At 38.2% G+C, this 19,130-nt stretch overlaps 1 protein-coding gene across 8 annotated transcripts in view; it reads left to right on the top strand.

Annotated features, from left to right (window-relative positions):
- LOC127577661 (serine/threonine-protein kinase BRSK2) overlaps nt 1–19,130 on the top strand; it is a 773,538-nt gene that overhangs the window by 601,448 nt on the left and 152,960 nt on the right. For all 8 annotated transcript variants that reach the window (XM_052029044.1, XM_052029045.1, XM_052029037.1 and 5 more), the window contains one exon: nt 12,870–12,903. In XM_052029044.1, the coding sequence (XP_051885004.1) occupies nt 12,870–12,903 (34 nt within the window). The remainder of the gene's footprint in view (nt 1–12,869; nt 12,904–19,130) is intronic.

Here is a 19,130-nt window from a genome sequence, read left to right as displayed (position 1 = left end):
AAAACAAAAACATTTTAATAACTGACTGCTTCAAATGTTTAATTTGTACATAAAAAGTACACTATTTTAATGCAAATAGTTATCATCTCTGCATAATCAAGTTTTGAAACTATTTATTTGGTGTGTCTTATAATTCAAAGTGCATTGTAACTTACTGAGAAATTGTCAAATCTCAAAGGTTCTTATCATGAATTCCCATTAATCTTGATTTAGATTTTGAGAGTGCTCGGGGTTTTAGCTGAACTTAACTGTTACAAACAGCATTTATTGTTGCTTTTAATTCAAACAATGGTGATAGTAATAATTCACATACACTGTCAGACAAGTAACTCTTTATAACACTGACAACAACAAATGGCAACTCTGGGAAATGTATGAGGCTATTACCTTCCAATGACAATGTCATGCAAAATAATTTTTCATTGTGGAATGTATCCTAATCTATCTCAATGAACAGCCAGGAAGACTGGTATCCTTCCATGTTCAAAGTTACTGTAAAGTGTGGAGTCATCAAAGAGATGCAAAAACGTTTTATCTTAGATGAGATTCTCCTGTATTAACTACCATGAAATTTACAGTATGTCAAAGAAAAGACTAAAGAACAGAGTTATTGTCTTTTTTCAGCTTGATACCTAAATTACATTTGGGTATAGTGATAGGAGAACATGTAGAAGAGACTCAACAAAAGACAATCATTCCAACTCAAAAATAATTCCAAATTTCCACCACACATGATGACCAATAGGTACAAGTGGATCTTTAAACTTCTTGTCAAAGATGTTGGTGTCTTCAGTTTGCACAATGTTGTTTTGTTTGTTTTAATAATATTAGTGTTTAAGCAGAGCAATAAATATCTTTTTCAACGTTATTTTGATTTTTTTCCATCATCAGTTTTCTCCCATTTTTCGTGAACATTCTGGGGTAGGAATTCATTTGAAGTCAAAGGAACTGAATTTTGGCAACAGAATACAATGAACAGTATGTTCAAGTTTATTGTAAGCAGTCAAGAATGCGTTCATGTCCCAATGAATCTTCGAGTCATAGAAATGTACTGCAAAGAAAGAGGTCATTCAGCCCTTTGTCTCTATGCTGACTTAAAATGGAGCGATTTAGTTCCAATTTGGAATATGACTTTATTGGTGACATCAGTTTCCTGACACTTTTCTAAGTGATGTTTTTCATGCGTACATCTATAATGTGAGTGACTCTGGGCTTTTCAATTGTGGAAAATCTTACAGCCCACTGTAATTCAGTCCTTCATCCAGCACAAGCATGTGGAATTTCCAGAAGAATTTACCAGAGGCAATTAAGAGTAGGACATGCATTCACTATTTCCCTCTCTAATCCAAAGATATCAATCTCTTCTAGTGCTGTTGAGATGGGCTAACTCAATGCATACCTGAGGCTTACAGCTACAGTGCCTCAGTGGAAGTGTCTGTACTGGCTGTTCATTAGCTTATTTTTAGCCATAATTTTGAGTAGTTCAATGTAACTCCAGCATTCTTGCTTAGTATTATAAATGAACAAATATATTGTCATGATTGGGTACCAGTGTATTCATTGTGACCAAATAGACCCAAGTTAGACAAGGTCAATGAGGACAAGGCTAAATATCCATAGGTTATCAGGGATACACTGTATATTGATTAACCTTTGATTCATAAGTCTCTAATCGAAAATCTTTAATGCATTTAGCTTTTTTCAGGTAACAGTAGACTTTTTGAGAAAAGCCATGAAATGGACAGCAAACTTATCTGTCCTGTATTTTTATATGTGCAGAGTTATCTCACAACCTTCCAGCATCACCATACAAACCTTGATTATAGATCATTTGAACTAAGACTCATTCACTTTGGTTTCAGATTCAATGTTCTTTCAAGTAACTCCTTCCAAGGAATGAACATAGGTTTAAATAAGTTTGAAACATGTTTGTCTTTGATCACAAATCTTACTCCTAATATTTTCCTGCTTTTGGTCTATATAAATGATTTGCGTATTTTAAGAGATCATGCAACCCTGCATATATTCTGATGTATTTTAGTTTGAATCTTGCACTCAAAGTGAGGGATATGGATGGTTAGGATTTAACACTTTAGGCACCGCTACCAGCATGCTTGTGAAGCTTGAATGTTCTCTCTATGATCATGTGGATTTCTTCCTGGTGCTTTGGTTTCCTCCCACATCCAAAAGAAAGGTTAATTGGGTCACTGTAAATTGCTACTAGTGTAGGTTAATGACAAAGAATAATAAAGAGGAGTTATAGGAATGTGAAGGAGAAAGTAAGTTGCAGGGCAATAGGGAAAATAATAAGAGCAGAAATAGCACTAGTGGGATTGTCCCCTTGGGAGCTGTCATGGACTCAATAGGCTGAATGGCTGCCTTCTGTGCCATTACAAATATAAGATATTCAGCTCTCCGAGGTCAGGTAAAGAATAGGCTGGTGCTACGGTAAATCATCTAATGCTGTGCGATTATGATGTGTCTCAAACCCAAGAGGCATTAGCAGTGCGGCATTTTCAGGAGGAGTCGCCCTGTATGTCTCCTTATGCAAATTAGTGCTAAATTGTACATAATTTGGTGTTGCGCATTTACCCACTAGAAATTAATTTCATATTCAGGCAGCAGATTAGGGAGAATCTGTAGCCTCATCATTCTGTGCTAAATTAAACCTAGCTCAAAGAGTTATAAAGCACTAAACCACAGCATCACTATAATGATTAAATTATTCAGAAAGGGGAGGGTTTCTCCATCTCAGCTTTTTTCCAGTTCATTGCATTAATAAAATGAGCATAATCACCACAAAGTAGGGTGTGCAATTTTGCTGTTGCAATGTAGCATCAATTGGTAACAATGCTGTATATTAATAAAGGTTTTCTCTAAATCCCTGTGTATTTCCTACTGCTGTTTGCACCATCTGAGTAAATTAAGAATCCATCCCTACAGTGCTTTGAATATAATATAGAAATGAGCTTTAACATAAAACCATACCATTATATCTAACAAGAATACGTGCTGTGTACAAAACTAGAAAGGCCACAAGAACTACGTCAAGGAATGATCAGATGGTAGGGACTTAAGCAGTGCTTTGTATTTCGGGAAAGTTTGAAACATTTACTTTCTTATAGCTGGAACACTAGGCTATCAATAATGTTATTCATAGAGATTTTGTTTTATTTTAATAAAAGGAAATGTTATTTATCTCAAAACATCTAATCTTCTACCGATGCAAAATTGTCACAAGGATAACAAAGCTCAGTACCCATAGTGAGACAATGTGACCAAATAAGCAGGAATTCAGATGCCACTTTACATACCTCAGTGGTCATAAGTCCTTTGTTTGTTCCATTATAAAAAGCATACAAACAGCCTCAAATTGAGTTGGAAAGTCTGTGACAGTCTGAGAAATGAATTAACTCTCCAGCTATTGCTAATGCACATGTGCATCTGATATTGTCACATTTTGCTTTTGACTTGAAAGACACCCTCACTCCTTCCTGCCATCTCTGCATGCCCCTTGTTCTCTCCGAGGCAATGCTGTTGAGGGTAAGGGCTGCCGAGCCACCTTCATGCACTGGAAGTGGTCAATCCTTACTACAAGATCAGGAGTGGGGAAAATTGTTGCTTTCAGTCTGATCAATTGTGATCTCTTAAAGATAAAGGAATTGAACATCACCTGTCACATTCTGGCACTTCTAATAACCGAGTACAACTAAACCTCTGAATGTCTATTAAGGACACTGCTGCTCATGCACCAGCTGAGTGGAGAAAATCACGAATGAAACACAGTTCAAAAGAAATAATTCTCAGAAAATAGGCACACCAAAGCCCACCAGTTTATTACCAGCAGCTATGGAGGATGTAACCATAATATCAACTGACCATTTGTCAGAGTACTGATGGCATTCTCAGGAGAGTTCATCCAGTGTGACAACAAAATGATAAATCAGTTTGACAGCAAAATGATAGAGCTAGCAGATTTTATTGTGTAGTAGGTCTCACAAAAAATTAGGGCTGCACTAGATGGGAAGAACATAGCATTGTAAGCTATTCCTGTACTTAAAGAGGAGGTAGGTAAATCTTTGAAAGATCAGGGAATTCAGGGCTATGGGGAACTGGCCATAGTTGAGGCTTGAGGCAGATCATATTGAATGACAGGAAAAGGCTTGAGGGGCCAGTTGTCCTACTCCTGCTCCTATTTACTTGTGTTCTTACGTCCTGCAAACATTTCCATCTGTTTAATTTGCAAAGATGCTGTAAGTCCTTTTCTCTACTTTCAGCTCAAGTTCCTTTCCTTCAAGGGGACCTTGGAAACCTAGTACATCAACCCTCTCTATTTACACCATGCTTTGATGGAGTGTCGAGCACACTTGTCCTTCTAAATGCAAGCAGAGTATCGTGAGACATACTTGGTTACTCCTGTGTTAACAAAAGATTCACAACACTGACGTAATCCCAATTGCAATTCTGTTTGGTCCTGAGAAGGACTTGTTACGAGCTGCATCTCTGCAAGTTTTAGATTTTCTCCTTGAGGCCACGTGTGGAGTTCTGAGGGTTGGGTCCAATGCTTGCTTTGCTGCTGTCCTGAAAAACTTCAGTTCCCGCAAGTTTATTACAGCCACTGCCATTGCACTGGCCCAGTACATGCCTATATGCTGGCTGCTGGATCTAATGATTAATGGACCCTGAAAGACAATAGCTCAAGCCATGTCTGAAAGTCACTTATAGGCTTCTGATTAGCCCATCCCAAGCTGCCTCCAGGGCTACAATATGTACTCCTGTGGTGCAGAAATTATGATCCATACTGAACTCTTCTGAGATGAGGGACTCTAATAGCTTTCAAGAAAGCTATTGCACAACCAGGGGAAAGCTTCCAGAGTGTTATAAAAATGAAAGGTGTGCACTCTTGTGCCATTCCTTTTGATCATCACACAACCTGAGAGCCTATCCTCAGTGCCAGCTCATAACTGTGATCTTGATCAAACAGTACTTTGTTACCATTTATCAACATTTTACTTTTCTTACTTTTCATCCATAAATATTTTGCATAGATTTCCAAATTAAATTTCAGCCCAGTCTTGGGCATTCTGAAATGACACAATTGTGCCCACCATGTTGAGCACCCCTTATATTTAAATTCCCTTTAAAATTTGAAATTGGGTCACCTTGTCTAATTACCCTTGAAAAGGTAATTTCTTGAGCAGCTCCAATTTGTGAGGTGAAGTTGCTTCCATGGTGCCAGTACTGTTAGCTGCATGTTCTAGAATCTTGCCCCAACAACGATGCAACTGCTATTCTGCTCTTCCAGTTGTTAAGGTTTGTGGGATTTGGAGGTGTGGCTGAAGACACTTTGCTGAGTTGCTGCACTGTTTCTTGTGGATGGACACACTACAATCACAGTATGCCAATCATAGAGGGATAAATGTTTAGGATGGTGGATGGGTGCTGTATTGTGGTTCTTGGCTGTTGCTGGAACTGTACTCGTTCAGGCAGGTGGAAAGTATTGCATAAAATTCTTGATATGTTTTTTAAATGATGAAATGAGGAGGTCAGTGATTTGTGCAGTTGGTCCAGTGAAGTTCCTGATCAATCATGACCCAAGGTGTTGATGATGGTGAATTTGACAATAGTATTAAATTTCCTTGAATGTGGATGGTCATTGTCTGGCTCTCATGTAGCATTGATATTACTTGCCACTTAAGATCAAGACTGAAAATTGCCCAGGTCTTGCTACATGCAGACAAGATCATTATCTGAGGAGCTGCAAAAGGAATTGGACACAATGGAGTAAACCATAAACATCCCCATTTCTGGTTTCACAACATAAGGAAGGTGGAGAAAATGAAAATGGAGCCAGGATTCTACCCTGAAGAACTCCTGATGTGTTGTTCTGGGGTTGCAACAGCTGCACCCATCATTATTTGTGCGAGGAATCACTCCAGGCAGTGAAGATTTTTCTGCCTGATTCTCATGTACTTCAATTTTACTCGGGCTCCTTCATGCCACACTTGGTAAAGTGCTTAACTTATACAGACTTTGGGATGACAAACCCAATTTCAGCACATGGCCCAAGGTGTTAGCGAGGCAAGATCACTTGGGCTAGATGTGCTTTTTCCTTATCTGAAAAAACAGACACAGCAACTTCCCCATCCTCTACCTATATCATTTTCTCAGACAGAATTGATGAAGCTACCATCTTTTTTTCACTGCTTTATAATTTAAGAACTTGAATCATTGCAATTCCTCTCTTTAATTCCATTAGAAACTCACTGTCTTTACATAATATAATGACAAAACTATATGTTGTTTTTAGTTATCTTTCTTAATTATCCCCCTTGCTACTAGAAAAATACATCATCAGCAAATTTAAATTAAACTCTACTTTTTTGATATTAGTGATAAAGATGTGGTGACGTGATTCTAGTTATTTTGCTGCACTCAGCTTTTATTGAATTTCTGTAAAGATCAGATCTATTTAATATTAAAACAAGACCAATGTACTACCAGTGTTGGAAATCTTAAGTAACAACAGAAAGTGTAGGAAACATTTGGGTGGCAGCACCTATTTGGAGTGTAACAAGATTTACATCTCACTTTAGTTATCTTTGCTTTTGGAAGAAATTTAGACATATAATGAACACCTGCTGATATACAGCACTGTTAGTGTCTGTAGTGTTACCCCAACATCCATGCTGAAGGTGTGAGCTGTACCTGTCAGAAAAAGAATTAAACTGGAGCAGCTGAACTTAATTTGTCCCTTCACTCAACTTCCATTGAGACAGCATTAAGGCAGTACAGTGGTGCAGCCATAGAGCCACTGCTTCACAGCATCTGCAACTCGGGTTCAATCCTGACCTCAAGTTCTGTCTATGTGGAGTTTGCATGTTCCTTTGATGTTGTGGGTTGCCTCTGGGTGCTCCTGCTTCCTTCCACATCCCAAAGGTGTAAAGATTGAGAGGTTAATTGACCACTGTAAATTGTCCCTAGCGTGTAGGTGAGTCGTAAAATCTGGGGGGAGTTGATGGGAATGTGGGGAGAATAAAAAACAGCTTTAACGTAGGATTAGTGTAAATGGGTGGTTGATGGTCAGTGCAGATTTGGTGTTCCAAAGGGCCTCTTTCTGTGTTGGATGACTCAATGACTCTATGACTTTATGATAAGTGTCTACAATTGGAAATAACTGGGCAGCAATCCTGGCTTTGAAACCCCGCTGATAGGTTTTCTTTCCCCACCCTTTTCCCCAGTCTCTTTCCCCTTCCACACATCATTATGGCATAAATACTGTGGCTAATTAAAGTTCTTTAACTGCAGAAGGGCTAAGATCAGTTTACCCCAAACAAATTGGGATTCACATTTGACTCATTCTGCCCTGTTACTGAAGGCTGCAACAAGTGGAAAATATTATTTGTTATATATTTACCACTTTCTTCCCATCCCTCCATGGTATGACTCCTTTCTTCCTCTCCAAGCTCTTGCATTCGTATATCCCATCTTTTACCCTCTTTTATTTTAGCTCTAGTTGGCTCCTTCTCTGCCACTAGTGGCAGAGCCTTCAGCCATCTTGCCCTCGCATTCTACACCTTTGCCACAACTCCCTACACCTAATGCACCCTTCACCACCTTTAAATTGGTCCATGAACACTATACATGAAAATTGATTGACTGCGTGAAGAATACACTGATTGCACCATGCTTTAGCATCATCACCAGTTCCAATCCTCATCCTGTTCAGAAATGGTGCTAAGTTTAAAGTGTGTGGGATGTTTTTGCTCTTATAAATGCAAGATAAATGCAAGTTCTTATTGTGATGTGTGCATCCGAGAAATCAAGTCAATAAAGCCAGGCATATTGGATTATTTCCAAATTGTCTGATAAACAGAACCTGAGCATTCCATTTTTCCAAAAAAATGACTTTATATATTTTTGTCATAGCAAACCAACCAAAAGATAAATTCCAAAGAATTCAAACACCAGTGTTGGGTTTTGATCCTCATTCAACTGTTTCCTCCCAGCGCACAAACATAAGATGTTGCTTGCAACAAAAAGGAAATGAAAAGAACAAAGAAAATGAATAGATAATGTACAGTTTCAACAATAAGATAAAAAAATGATTATTATTTTTGTGATGATACTTGTGAGGTTCACTTTTAGACTAATGGCACCTAGTAAAAGTTGCTTGAAGTATAAATGCATCATGATTTGCCCCAGTGAATGGGTGAAGAATTTGATTCCAGTGATATGATAATTTTGGGATGCAATAAAATTACAACGCAGTTCTTTGGAGGGTTAGTAATTAAATGAACATTCAACAGTATGATAAATGCCTGAATATTTCAATTTATTTGAACATCTTTTTTCTGCCAACTAAACTTCTGGAAAGAGATAGCTGCATTAATTGCTCTATATATGAAGCTATTTATCATTATAAATGATTATTGGATTTAAAAATGAATATTCTCATCACTCATTGATAATGAATATTCAGATAGTCAATTTTCATGTGCAATAGCTATGGAAAAAAGAAACAGCTGTGCTTCTGGAAAACATGGATAGAAATTTTTTCTGGGTTATTTGCGGCTAGGCAACATATTCCATTCCCCAAACTCAGTTCCATTGACTTCTATGGAACTGAATTGCAGAAGCGGAGTACAATGTGTACAATTGTGCTAGCAACCAAAGACAAGTTTCTACTCCCTTGTCTGTTCAAGAGAGTTCTTCACTGAATAATAGGAACGTTCAACAGTCAGTGGTAGGCTTCCTCCTATTTGAACTTGGAGCTGCACGTTGCCATGGCATAGGAGTCTTCCTCTTCAATTATAGCCAGTGAGAATTTCTAAAATGCAGACAGAATATTGAGACTTAGCAATTGTGTGGAAATGAGGTGCACAAAGACAGAGAAGGGTGGAATTAGGCTTCTTAGTAGTACCCAATTATGAAGTAAAATTGACTGAAAAGAGCTGCCTCAAATTTGCATGCAGATGAATTAACCAGGTAGCATTTTATTAATTTTGAAAGAATGATTCTGTATTCATAAATTTTTAAGCTATAAAGGTCAGAGCTATTAGTGCAGGACAATGGAATAATTCAATTTCTGACGTACAATATCTTCATCGAATAGAATTTATGTCCAATTTAAAGCTACCACTACACCCAATTTGGGGTTGCAAAAATATTTGGTGGTTCACATTAGTTTGATTTCTTTTTCACTTGACAGTGTAATTCATTTACTACCAGTATAACGGCATTGGTCTAATCATGGCTTGCATGCATTGCGGAGCAGATGTAAGATGGACACAAATTCTTGTGGACAGCTGAATTTTAGGAAGGTATTTGAAGTATTTAGCAAGGTCATAGAAATGGGTTGTGCTGCTCTGCACATTTTCTTGGAGATGTCGTATGGTAAAGATCATGTCCATGATGCCTCCATCTTAATGTTTGCTCCACAATGGCATGCATGCAAGCTGTGATACTATGGAGCTGCAACAGAACAAAACTCCGTGAGGATTGGTTTCAAACAAAGTATTGTTACCCCAATATTTTTCTCAATCTTTCTCACTACAATGTTACAGCTCATCTCGAGTAAATTTCCTGTGAGATTGAATGTAATCTTCAGAACTAATGGGAAACTATGCAATCTACAGTGATACAAAACTAAGGTGACCCAGACCTCAGTAGCTGAATTGCACTGTGCAGACAATGTTTCCAAATGAGCACATTCGGAGGCTGAGCTGAAAGACATTGTTGACTTGCTCACCAGAGCTTATGAGAGGATGGGCCTTACATTGAATATCTGTAAGACAAGGTCTTCTGCCAACCTGTCCTCACTGCACCATACTACCATACTGCATTCTGACAAAAAAGGTTCATGTGAGACCTGGGAAAACTTAGATGATTTCAACTATCTAAAGAAGGTAAAGCTCATGGTCTACTGGGTGGCAGTGATCCCTGTGCTCTGGTATAGTTCTGGGACTTGGACTACCAACAGAAGGCATCTCAAGGCACTGGAAAAATACCACCAACACTGTCTCCATAAAATCCTCCAAATTCACAAGCAGGATGATTAAACCAAGGCTGATGTCCCCAGCATTGAAGCCCTGGTTACTCTCAGTCTGCAATGTTGGGCTCACACATCATTCGTATGCCTGACACCAGAATCCCAATACAAACACTCTGTACCAAGCTGTGTTGTGGGATGAAATTTCCAGGTTGATAGAGGGAAAGAGTCAAGGATGTGCTAAATGCTTCCTTTAAGGAGTCGTGCAATACTGACTTCTGGGATCCTCTTGCACATGACTACTCAAAGTGGAGAAGGAACATTTGGAATGGTGTTGAGAACCTCAGCCATGCATCGGAAACACACAGGAGCTCTATGTAAGTGGCAGAGGAATGTGCCACCATACACACTACCTACTCGCCTACCTGTCAACTGCCTTCTGCTTCATGTGTGAAAGGATCCACAGTTACTACTGTGACTTCATCAGTTATCTCAGAACCCACAAAATGGGAGCAGAAGCAAGACAATCTCAACCCAGAGGAATTGTCTATGATAAAGATTTATCTATTCAACAAATTTTTAAAATTAATTTGTTTATTTTGATTAAATATAATCATAACAAGAACAGATATTGATGATATATTCCATGCACGTTGATGGCATTATTTTTGGGTCAGAAATATTTCCACTGTTTAAATGGAGTCATGCTAGGGAAAAGATTGGGAAATGCTGCACAGCTTGGACTTACCCTATTAAAGAGGAGATAGGAAAAGAAGTGGTAAACAAATAGTGGTGTATTTTCCATCCAATCTATACCCCTGATCTATACTGGGTCCAAAAGGCTTCATGGATTTCAGGTAAACCTGTCAGATTGTTCAACATTGTGGAGGGAACAACAAAGCTATTTCCATGCTTTTCTCCTGGTCATATTTTGCTCATTCATGGGAATTTGGAACGTACATAACTAAGACAAACTAGGGTCTCACTGGCAGATCCTAAGGCCCCAACCCTAGAATTGTCTGATACTGTCAAAGATCCTTAATAATCAGAAATGTGAAAATAAGATTAAATAATTTAAAAAGTAAAATTATTAAAATAAATTACAAATATAATTACAATACCTTAAGCCCCTAAAAATTAATCAAAAACATGGGATGAACATTTATGAGGAACTAAGCTAAATCTTTGTATTTTTTAATTGTGAGTTTCTAGGCATTTTAATGTTATAAATTCCTAAAATTGGTAATGTATATATTTTAATTTTCCTAACTAATCAGATTATTTATAAGTATGTTCATGCTGATTAAATGTAGTCATCAGAAGTATCTAATATTTTGTCAGATTTGACAGCCAGCTAAGCCCAGGGGTGCCATCCAGTCAGCTATAAAGATTCTTTTTTCGCAGATTTGTGGAATAACATGTCGCCCCCCCACACCCACATTTTCTGCCCCTCCCTCAATGTAATGAGATTTACACATGGAAACCCTATTGCAACAAAGAGGACCTAGCCATCTTCTTTCCATGTGAATAATGTAGTTTTCACTTCTCCCAGGGATCAGCAGTGAATGTAGACAGCTTGCTGCTGACTGCAAAAATCCAAGCCAGTAACTGGCATGAAAGATGCTGATGTTTAGTGTCTCACCATCTGGTAGTAATGAATGTGAAAATGAATTTATTATATCGTCAGATCATTAATTTAAGTCCATAAAGGAAAACTGTAAAGAATAATTTCAGTTTCATTTGTGCATTTTCTTTTAAACAAAATACCAATCTGATGTCAGTAATGTAAAAAAACTCAGATTTAGTAGCTGCTAAAATATGCCATATATGCACCAGTTTTAATGGATGGTTAACTTACTGATTTAAAGTAATAATGTACAGTTAAATACAATTTCAATTGTTGGGATCATAATGATTTTCAATAGCAATTATATGCTGTTAAGTGTATATTGGGAAGGCAATTTGTAATTAGCACTTAACTGACCATCTGCTTGTTCTCCAATTAACTCCAGGCCTCTGTACTGAAAAATACATTACTTATTTCTTTTGCACTGAGGGAACCCTTTACATTTATCACTGCAATAGCAAAATGAGGTGGGCAAGCCAATCCATTAGTGGGCATCTGAGTGTCACTCCCTCTGGACAATTTTTATTGTCAGTACAGTGCTTCTTGCTGCCTTTGACTTATTGCTACATTTTTGGTCATTTCCATTTGTGAGGTAACTTACATGACCAAACAGTGTGGTTGGGAGAAAAATACTACATGCTACATACCTTATATGTTTTTAGCAAAATGGTACCAAGAAAAATACTTGCTTCCAATATTGGAGTGTTTCCAAAAATAGAATGTATTGCAAATCAGTAAAATACTTCTCAATTACAGACACATCTGTCTCTAAAATGTGGAACTAGGCAAAGCTCCACAGTTGTAACTAGCTGTTTGTCAGGAAAGGTCCAAAGAGAGAGTGATGGGCTATGTCAGAAACTCAGCCAAAAGAACACATTGACCAATAAACGAATCGGGGAAAGAACCTGAAAGAAGTTTGCCCCATTCACAACACAAAACATCAGTAAGAGTTGTGACGAGTTTAAGGCATGTTATTCTACAAGACCTAAAATAGTACAGCATTAAATTCTATCTAATGGAAGATGTGTAAAGTTAAACATTAGTGGTGAGAGGTTGTGCTAAACAATATTTTTTCCATGTTTTTGTGACATCCATTTCCAAATGCATTAATCTTCAAACCCAAACATCATATGCATTTTTGAAGTATATATTACTTGTCAGTGATAAGTGCTCAACACCTAATATGAAATATTAAGCAGCCTTTAGTTCCACCGTATGATAAACTGACAGTGTTGGTTTCTTTTTTTTCAGCTCACCCCATTACGCCTGTCCTGAAGTCATCAGGGTAAGCATCTACCAAGGAAAAACTTTATATCTGTTTGTTTTAATATGAATGTAAACCATCATGAGGATAGTAATAGCCTGTTCAACCAAATATTGTTTTCTTTTGTTGCAATATAAATATCTTGTCTAATGAAGCATAGAAATAAGTTATGTTTGAAAAGATACAAAATAGAGAAAACAAGCAGGCTAGAGAACAGCAGATTTATTGCTGTAATGAGTTTCTTTCAGATGCTGTACATAATTCATTTTGTATTTGGTTTTGTGCTGGAAATATTTTGGCAAGAAGTGGGAAATCAAATCTAGCAGCCTCAGCTAATGTGCTCCTTTTACTTCTTTTATGATCATTTCTCACTGGCCTAGAAATTCATTAGTGCCATTTTCTAGCTTTAAAGCAGCATTAATAATCTCCCTTTCACTGTTTTCAAAAAGCTCTTTAAAAAATTGCAAATTTGAATCAACAGTGCTGGTGTAATACTACTACCCTACTCTGGTTCAGGAAAAGTTGGGTGTTAGGGGTCAAATCTCCCATGTTTTTGATATGTTTCTGACCTCAGGAAGTAACCCTTAAAGGCTCACATCACATTACAGTCAGCACTCTATGGCTACTGGGGGCATTGCCAATGTTATAATGATGGGAGGGAAAGTCTGTCCAGGGAGGCAGTGGAACCTGCACAGGCTTCAGAAGAACAGTGCACGGAGGTGGCTTCCTTTTGCAGTGCACATGGTGGAAGTTGCCAGGGCGAATGCCTACACTGTTGAAAGCACTGCAGTGCAGCCAAATGTCTCTTCCAGACATGAATACAAAATCACAATGACTTAAAAGCAGTAGTGAGCAATAATGTGTTATATATGCCACTTATCAGCAGAGACATCCTTCTGTAGATCGGAGGCAAAGATTTTGAGAGTGAGGGTAACTTTGACTTTGAGAGCACTGCGGGCATATGTTTTTTCACCTTTGAGATTTTGTTTGTGACCTCTAACAATCACAAATATGTTTACTAACTGTTGAATAGATTTCAATAGTAAAAAAGTTACCATCGTAAAAAATAAACACCTGAAAATGATAGCAAATGGTCAACAACCTTAAAATAAAATTAAATAAATAAACCACCTACCTTCACTTTTTTTTGTAAATGGCCCCATTGAAATGAATGGGATCCATTGCTGACGTACTGAGCATTTGACCCCTCTGCTCTGCAAATCAGTACTCTGGGCACAGTAGTGAGCTTAGTGGCAGAGTGGGAGATCATTTGCACCAGCATCTAGCTTCCAAATCATCTCGTGCTTCCATATCTGCTGAAGTCCAAGATGAGTTGAACACCAAGCAGCAGGCAACTGTCAATTCCAAATGCAACTTCTAACAAATCACAGACAAGGCTGGCTAGGTGAGAGTATGAGGAAGTATTAGAAAGGTGGACTATGATTCACTTGGTTCAAATAGTTATATTCTAGGTTCTGAGGGAAGTGAAAATTGAAAAAGAACTTCCCATCGTCTTCCAAATCTAATCTTGAGAAGTTTGAGTTAATAAAGTGGAGTCACAAGGATTTGTCAAAGGCAAAGGGTGTTAGAATAATCAGAATTAATTTGTTTGCTGAGCTATCAGAAAATAACATGGTAGATGTCATCTATATGGATTTTCAGAAGGCATTTGACCAAGTACGCCGTAGAAGTCTGGTTTGAAAAATTGAGGCCTGTGGAATAATGGGGTCAGTGGTGGCATGGACAAAAAAAATTCTCTCAAAAAAAAAGATAGTCATGGTAGATGTTTTTGTTCAGTTTGGAGAGAGATAGACAGTGGACTTCAAGAATCTGTGCTGAGATTGTTGATCTGTTCCAATGAGTTGTATGTAGGTGTGCAGGATTAAATTTCAAAATAGGTAGATGACATCAAGTTTGGAGGTATGGTAAACAGTGAAGACATTAGTGAAAGATGCAAGAATATGCAGAGAGGCTGGCAGATTAAGCAGTTGAGTGGCAGATGAAATTTAGTACAGAGAATGTGAAATAGTGCACTTTGGCAGGAAGAATAAGGAGAAACAATATAGACTAAATAAAATTGATTTAAAGGATGCACAGGAACAGTGGAACCTGGGTTTCATACATAAGTCTTTGAAAGTGACAGGTGTATTGAGAGGGCAGTTAGCAATGCATATGGGACCCTGTGATTCGTAAATAAAAGCATCAAGTACAAAAGCATGAAGGTTAAGTTGAATCTTTATAAAACACTGGTTAAACCATAACTGAATTATTGAATTCAATTCTGATTACCACTCTTCCAAGAAGAATATCAAACTCTTAAGGTAGGTGTGGAACTGATTTAATGAATTCCAGGAATGAAGGATCTCAGCTGCAAGGTTAGTTTAGAGAATTGGGGTGGGGGTGGGGATTCTCTGTGCAGCAGAGAAGTTTGAGTGGAGATTTGGTAGAGATGTTCAAGATAACTGTGGGCTTAGACAGAATCAAAGGAAAGAAAGTGTTCTCAAAAATAGATGGTTCAAGGAACAGGTGAGGATATAGATAAAAAGTGATAGGCAAAAGACATGGGGAATGTGAGGAAAAAATGCACAAAGTAGTTATGATTTGGACTCAGGGTGGTGAAAATGGTCAATTAGGGCTTTCAGAGAGGATCTGAGGAACAATAACTTGCAGGGCTGCAGGGAAAGAGCAGGGATTAGAACTGAACAGGTTGCTCTATATTGTCAGCACAGACTCATTTGGCTGAATAGTCTTCTGCTGTACTGTAAAGACTTTAATATTCTTCCCTATATTTAGTTGGAGGAAATGTCTGTGTGACCAGTACTGGGGATGACTGAGCAGGAAGAAACAAATGAGTAACAAAAAGGGAGCAAAAGAAGAAACTGATGCAATGAGTGATCAAAGAAGATAAATAGAGAAGAGGCAGATTCCAAAACTGCATTGATAATGACCCTGGGGGATTTCATGACCCAGATAATTCTGGTTAGAAGAAGAAGCCTGGTACATGACAATAGGATTAGGCCTATTAAAAAAAGGAAGATATTATAAGTACATGGCTGTATGTGCATTCCCTGTATCTGAATAACACATCAAAGAAATACAGACTGAAGTCTGATTTGATTATGGAGCAGAGTACCTTATGCATGCTGTCATCAAAAATACATTCATAAAAAGAAAGTAGATAATTAGTATCATTACCATCGTTTATACTTTTTTCCATTGCCACATAACAGACTTTTTCTAAAATTATTTCCGTGAATACAAACCTCAGACCAAAACAACTAAATAAAGCAATACTCTTTCAGGACCACAGTATCAAATAATGGCACTCAATATTAGAAAACAGTGGAATTCAAGATCACTGTCCGTGTTGCAGAGTCCCAAATTATTTGAGCTGAAGAACCCCTCAATCTGAAAATTCATTCTAAAAGAAACAACAAAGAAATACATAGAGTTATACAGTGCCATTCTCTGCATTTCCCAAAATATTTCAAAGTGTTGCCATCTTTGTTAATCAGCAAACGTTACAGCAAGGCCCCTAAAACCTCTCTCATTCAGTGACCCATGCATCTGGTGGTCTTCGATGAGGGAGGAGTGATAGCCAGAGCATCAATCAAACATTTCTGTTTATTTTCATATGGTGTCATGGGGGCCTTTTATGTACATTTGAACAACCGGATGTGGCTTCATACAAAATGCAGACCTTTAAGTCTGAACTGAAGAGGCAACTTTGATTATTTCACCAAAAAAATGTCAAGATACAGCCATTGCTGGCAAAGCTACTATTTATTTTCTGTAAGGTTCAAATAAACAAATATTTGAGTCAATGGTAAGAACTTGCTCCTCAGTTTGATTGTTTCATTGTCTTGAGGTTTTGAAAGGAGCTTCATGAATGCAAGTTATACCCATCTATCTTTTGACCCAACAAACAATCTGCTAGAAGAACTCAGTGGGTCAAGCAGCATCTGTGGGAGGAAAGGAACTGTTGACGGTTTGGGTTGAAATCATGCAAGGTTTCGACTTGAAACGTTTAGCAGTTCCTTTCCTCCCACAGATGCTGCTTGACCTGCTGAGTTCTTCCAGCAGATTGTTTGTTGCTCCAGATTCCAGCATCTACAGTCTCTTGTGTCTTTTGATCCACCTGTTTAACTACAGAGGGAGTGCAGCTCTGTCATTGATGTTGTTTCTTTTGCTTGGCTGGACATACAGAATCTAAGATGTCATTTAAAAAGTTGGGGAATTTCCCTAGTGTTCTGTTATTTATTGCTCATTTATTGCATTTATTGCTCAACCAACAGAAAAAACTGCCATATATATGCCCTTTATATACAATTTACCAATTGTATAAATGCTTTTATGCCATTTTCATGGGGTGACAGAGTCGTACAGTGTGGAAACAGGCCCTTCAAACCACCATGTCCATGCCAGCTATCAAGTACTTATCTGTTCAAATTCTATTTTTCAGCACTGAGCCCATAGCCTTCTATGCCGTGGCATTTTAAGTAATCATTTCAATACTTAAAAGTTGTGAGGGTGCCTACCCCCACCACATCCTTTAGCAGTGTGTTCCGGATACCAACCACCCACAGGATGAAGAATTTTTTCCTCAGTTCCCCTCTAATTCTCAAACACTTAACCGATGCCATCTGCTTATAAACATTTCTCCAAGGGGGAAAAGTTTCTCACTATTTATCCTATCTATGCCTCTCAGAACTTTGTATAACTCAACCCTCAGCCTTTTCCATTCTAAGGAAAACAAACCCAGCCAACCCAGTTTCTTCTCTGTGCTGAAATGTTCCAGCCTCATGCAACATTCACCTGAAACTCCTTGGTACCTTTTCAATGCAGTCTCGTGCTTCCTAAAGTGTGTTAACTGGAACTGCGCACAGTACTCCAGCTGTGGCTGTACTAATATTTTATATGGTTATAACACAAGCTTCCCACTCTTAAATTCTGTGCTCCGTCGAATACAAGGAAGTATTCCATATGCCTTCATAACCACCTTATTTACGTGTGCCACCACCTTCAGGGATCCTTGATATGTACATAAGATCTTTCTATCCTCAGTACTTTCTTGGGTCCTACTGCTCATTGTGTATATTGTAACCTTATTAGTCCTTCCAAAACAAATTACCTCACCTTTTTCAGGCTTCAGTACTATCTGCCATTTCACTACCCGCCTATGCAACTGATCAATATTGTTCTGTAGCTGAAGACTCCCCTCCTCACTCTCAGCAACAGTTATTTTTTATAATTCAAGGATACGTATATGTCTCTATTCAGACAACTTCTGGAACATAGGGATATTTGTCTAAGAGATTTTTCTGCACAGATCATTTACTGAGCAGTTGCAATTTCATTGATGAAGCAGCTGAAGAAGGGTGAGGCTAGGGGACTGTAGCAGTGTCTGGGGCTGGAAGTCCAAGATGAGCTGAAGGCTGGGTGCCAGCATATTCTGGCCAACTACTCCACCACACTTCCTCTTTGGAGAGTCCAGATGTACTTTACATCTGGCCCATGGCTTTATCCCAGTGAGGACTGGTGTAAAAATGGCAATCACATTACTTGAAGGGGACACTGATCTTATGGGAGAAGGCAAGTGCAGGTAAATGCTTCACTTATTTTACTTTATCCTCACACTTGAATGTATTTGTTAGTGTTTTGCAGGCATATTTTGTTTTTTTTCAACCATATTTTACATTATAAAATTATTTAAATCTATTTGAATAGCTTTTAAAAGCCTCTGACTGTCATTAGCTGCAAGGGCATTCTGGGGCAGGACCTTAGCAAATAACATCTGAGCACTAATCACTGCCTGGAGCTTCATCTCAATAACTCTTTGTGTCAGGATAAAAGGTGGGTGGATGGGCACTACCAAATGTGGGTCTGGGCATGTTGACCTGGTCAGGACAATCTGACCCTTTAAGGTTGATTTTAATATACTCTCTTAATGGTCTGAACAACTGAAAATTTGATTAGTCTTGCTGTCCTTATATTATGGATGTTGGCTCCTTGTCATCATCCTACTTACTACTGTTATTATTAGTATTAGGTTTCTTGCTGGATTAAGATAAAATTCAGGGTCTGAATGCCCTCAGCATTTGTAATCTGGACAAATGCCCTCAGCATTTGTAATATACCACCATAAAAGAACGGCAGCATTTTTAGTGTAAGTGAGGTACACCTATGGCCACAGTATACCAGGCCTTCCCCACCTTTTATGCTTGTCCCTCAGATCTTTTTTCTGTCCT

Source organism: Pristis pectinata, chromosome 14, assembly GCF_009764475.1.
Source record: "Pristis pectinata isolate sPriPec2 chromosome 14, sPriPec2.1.pri, whole genome shotgun sequence".
In the NCBI taxonomy this organism is placed as follows: domain Eukaryota; kingdom Metazoa; phylum Chordata; class Chondrichthyes; order Rhinopristiformes; family Pristidae; genus Pristis; species Pristis pectinata.
The sequence above is the reverse complement of the archived record's forward strand: the minus strand, read 5'-3'. Positions and strand labels throughout refer to the sequence as shown.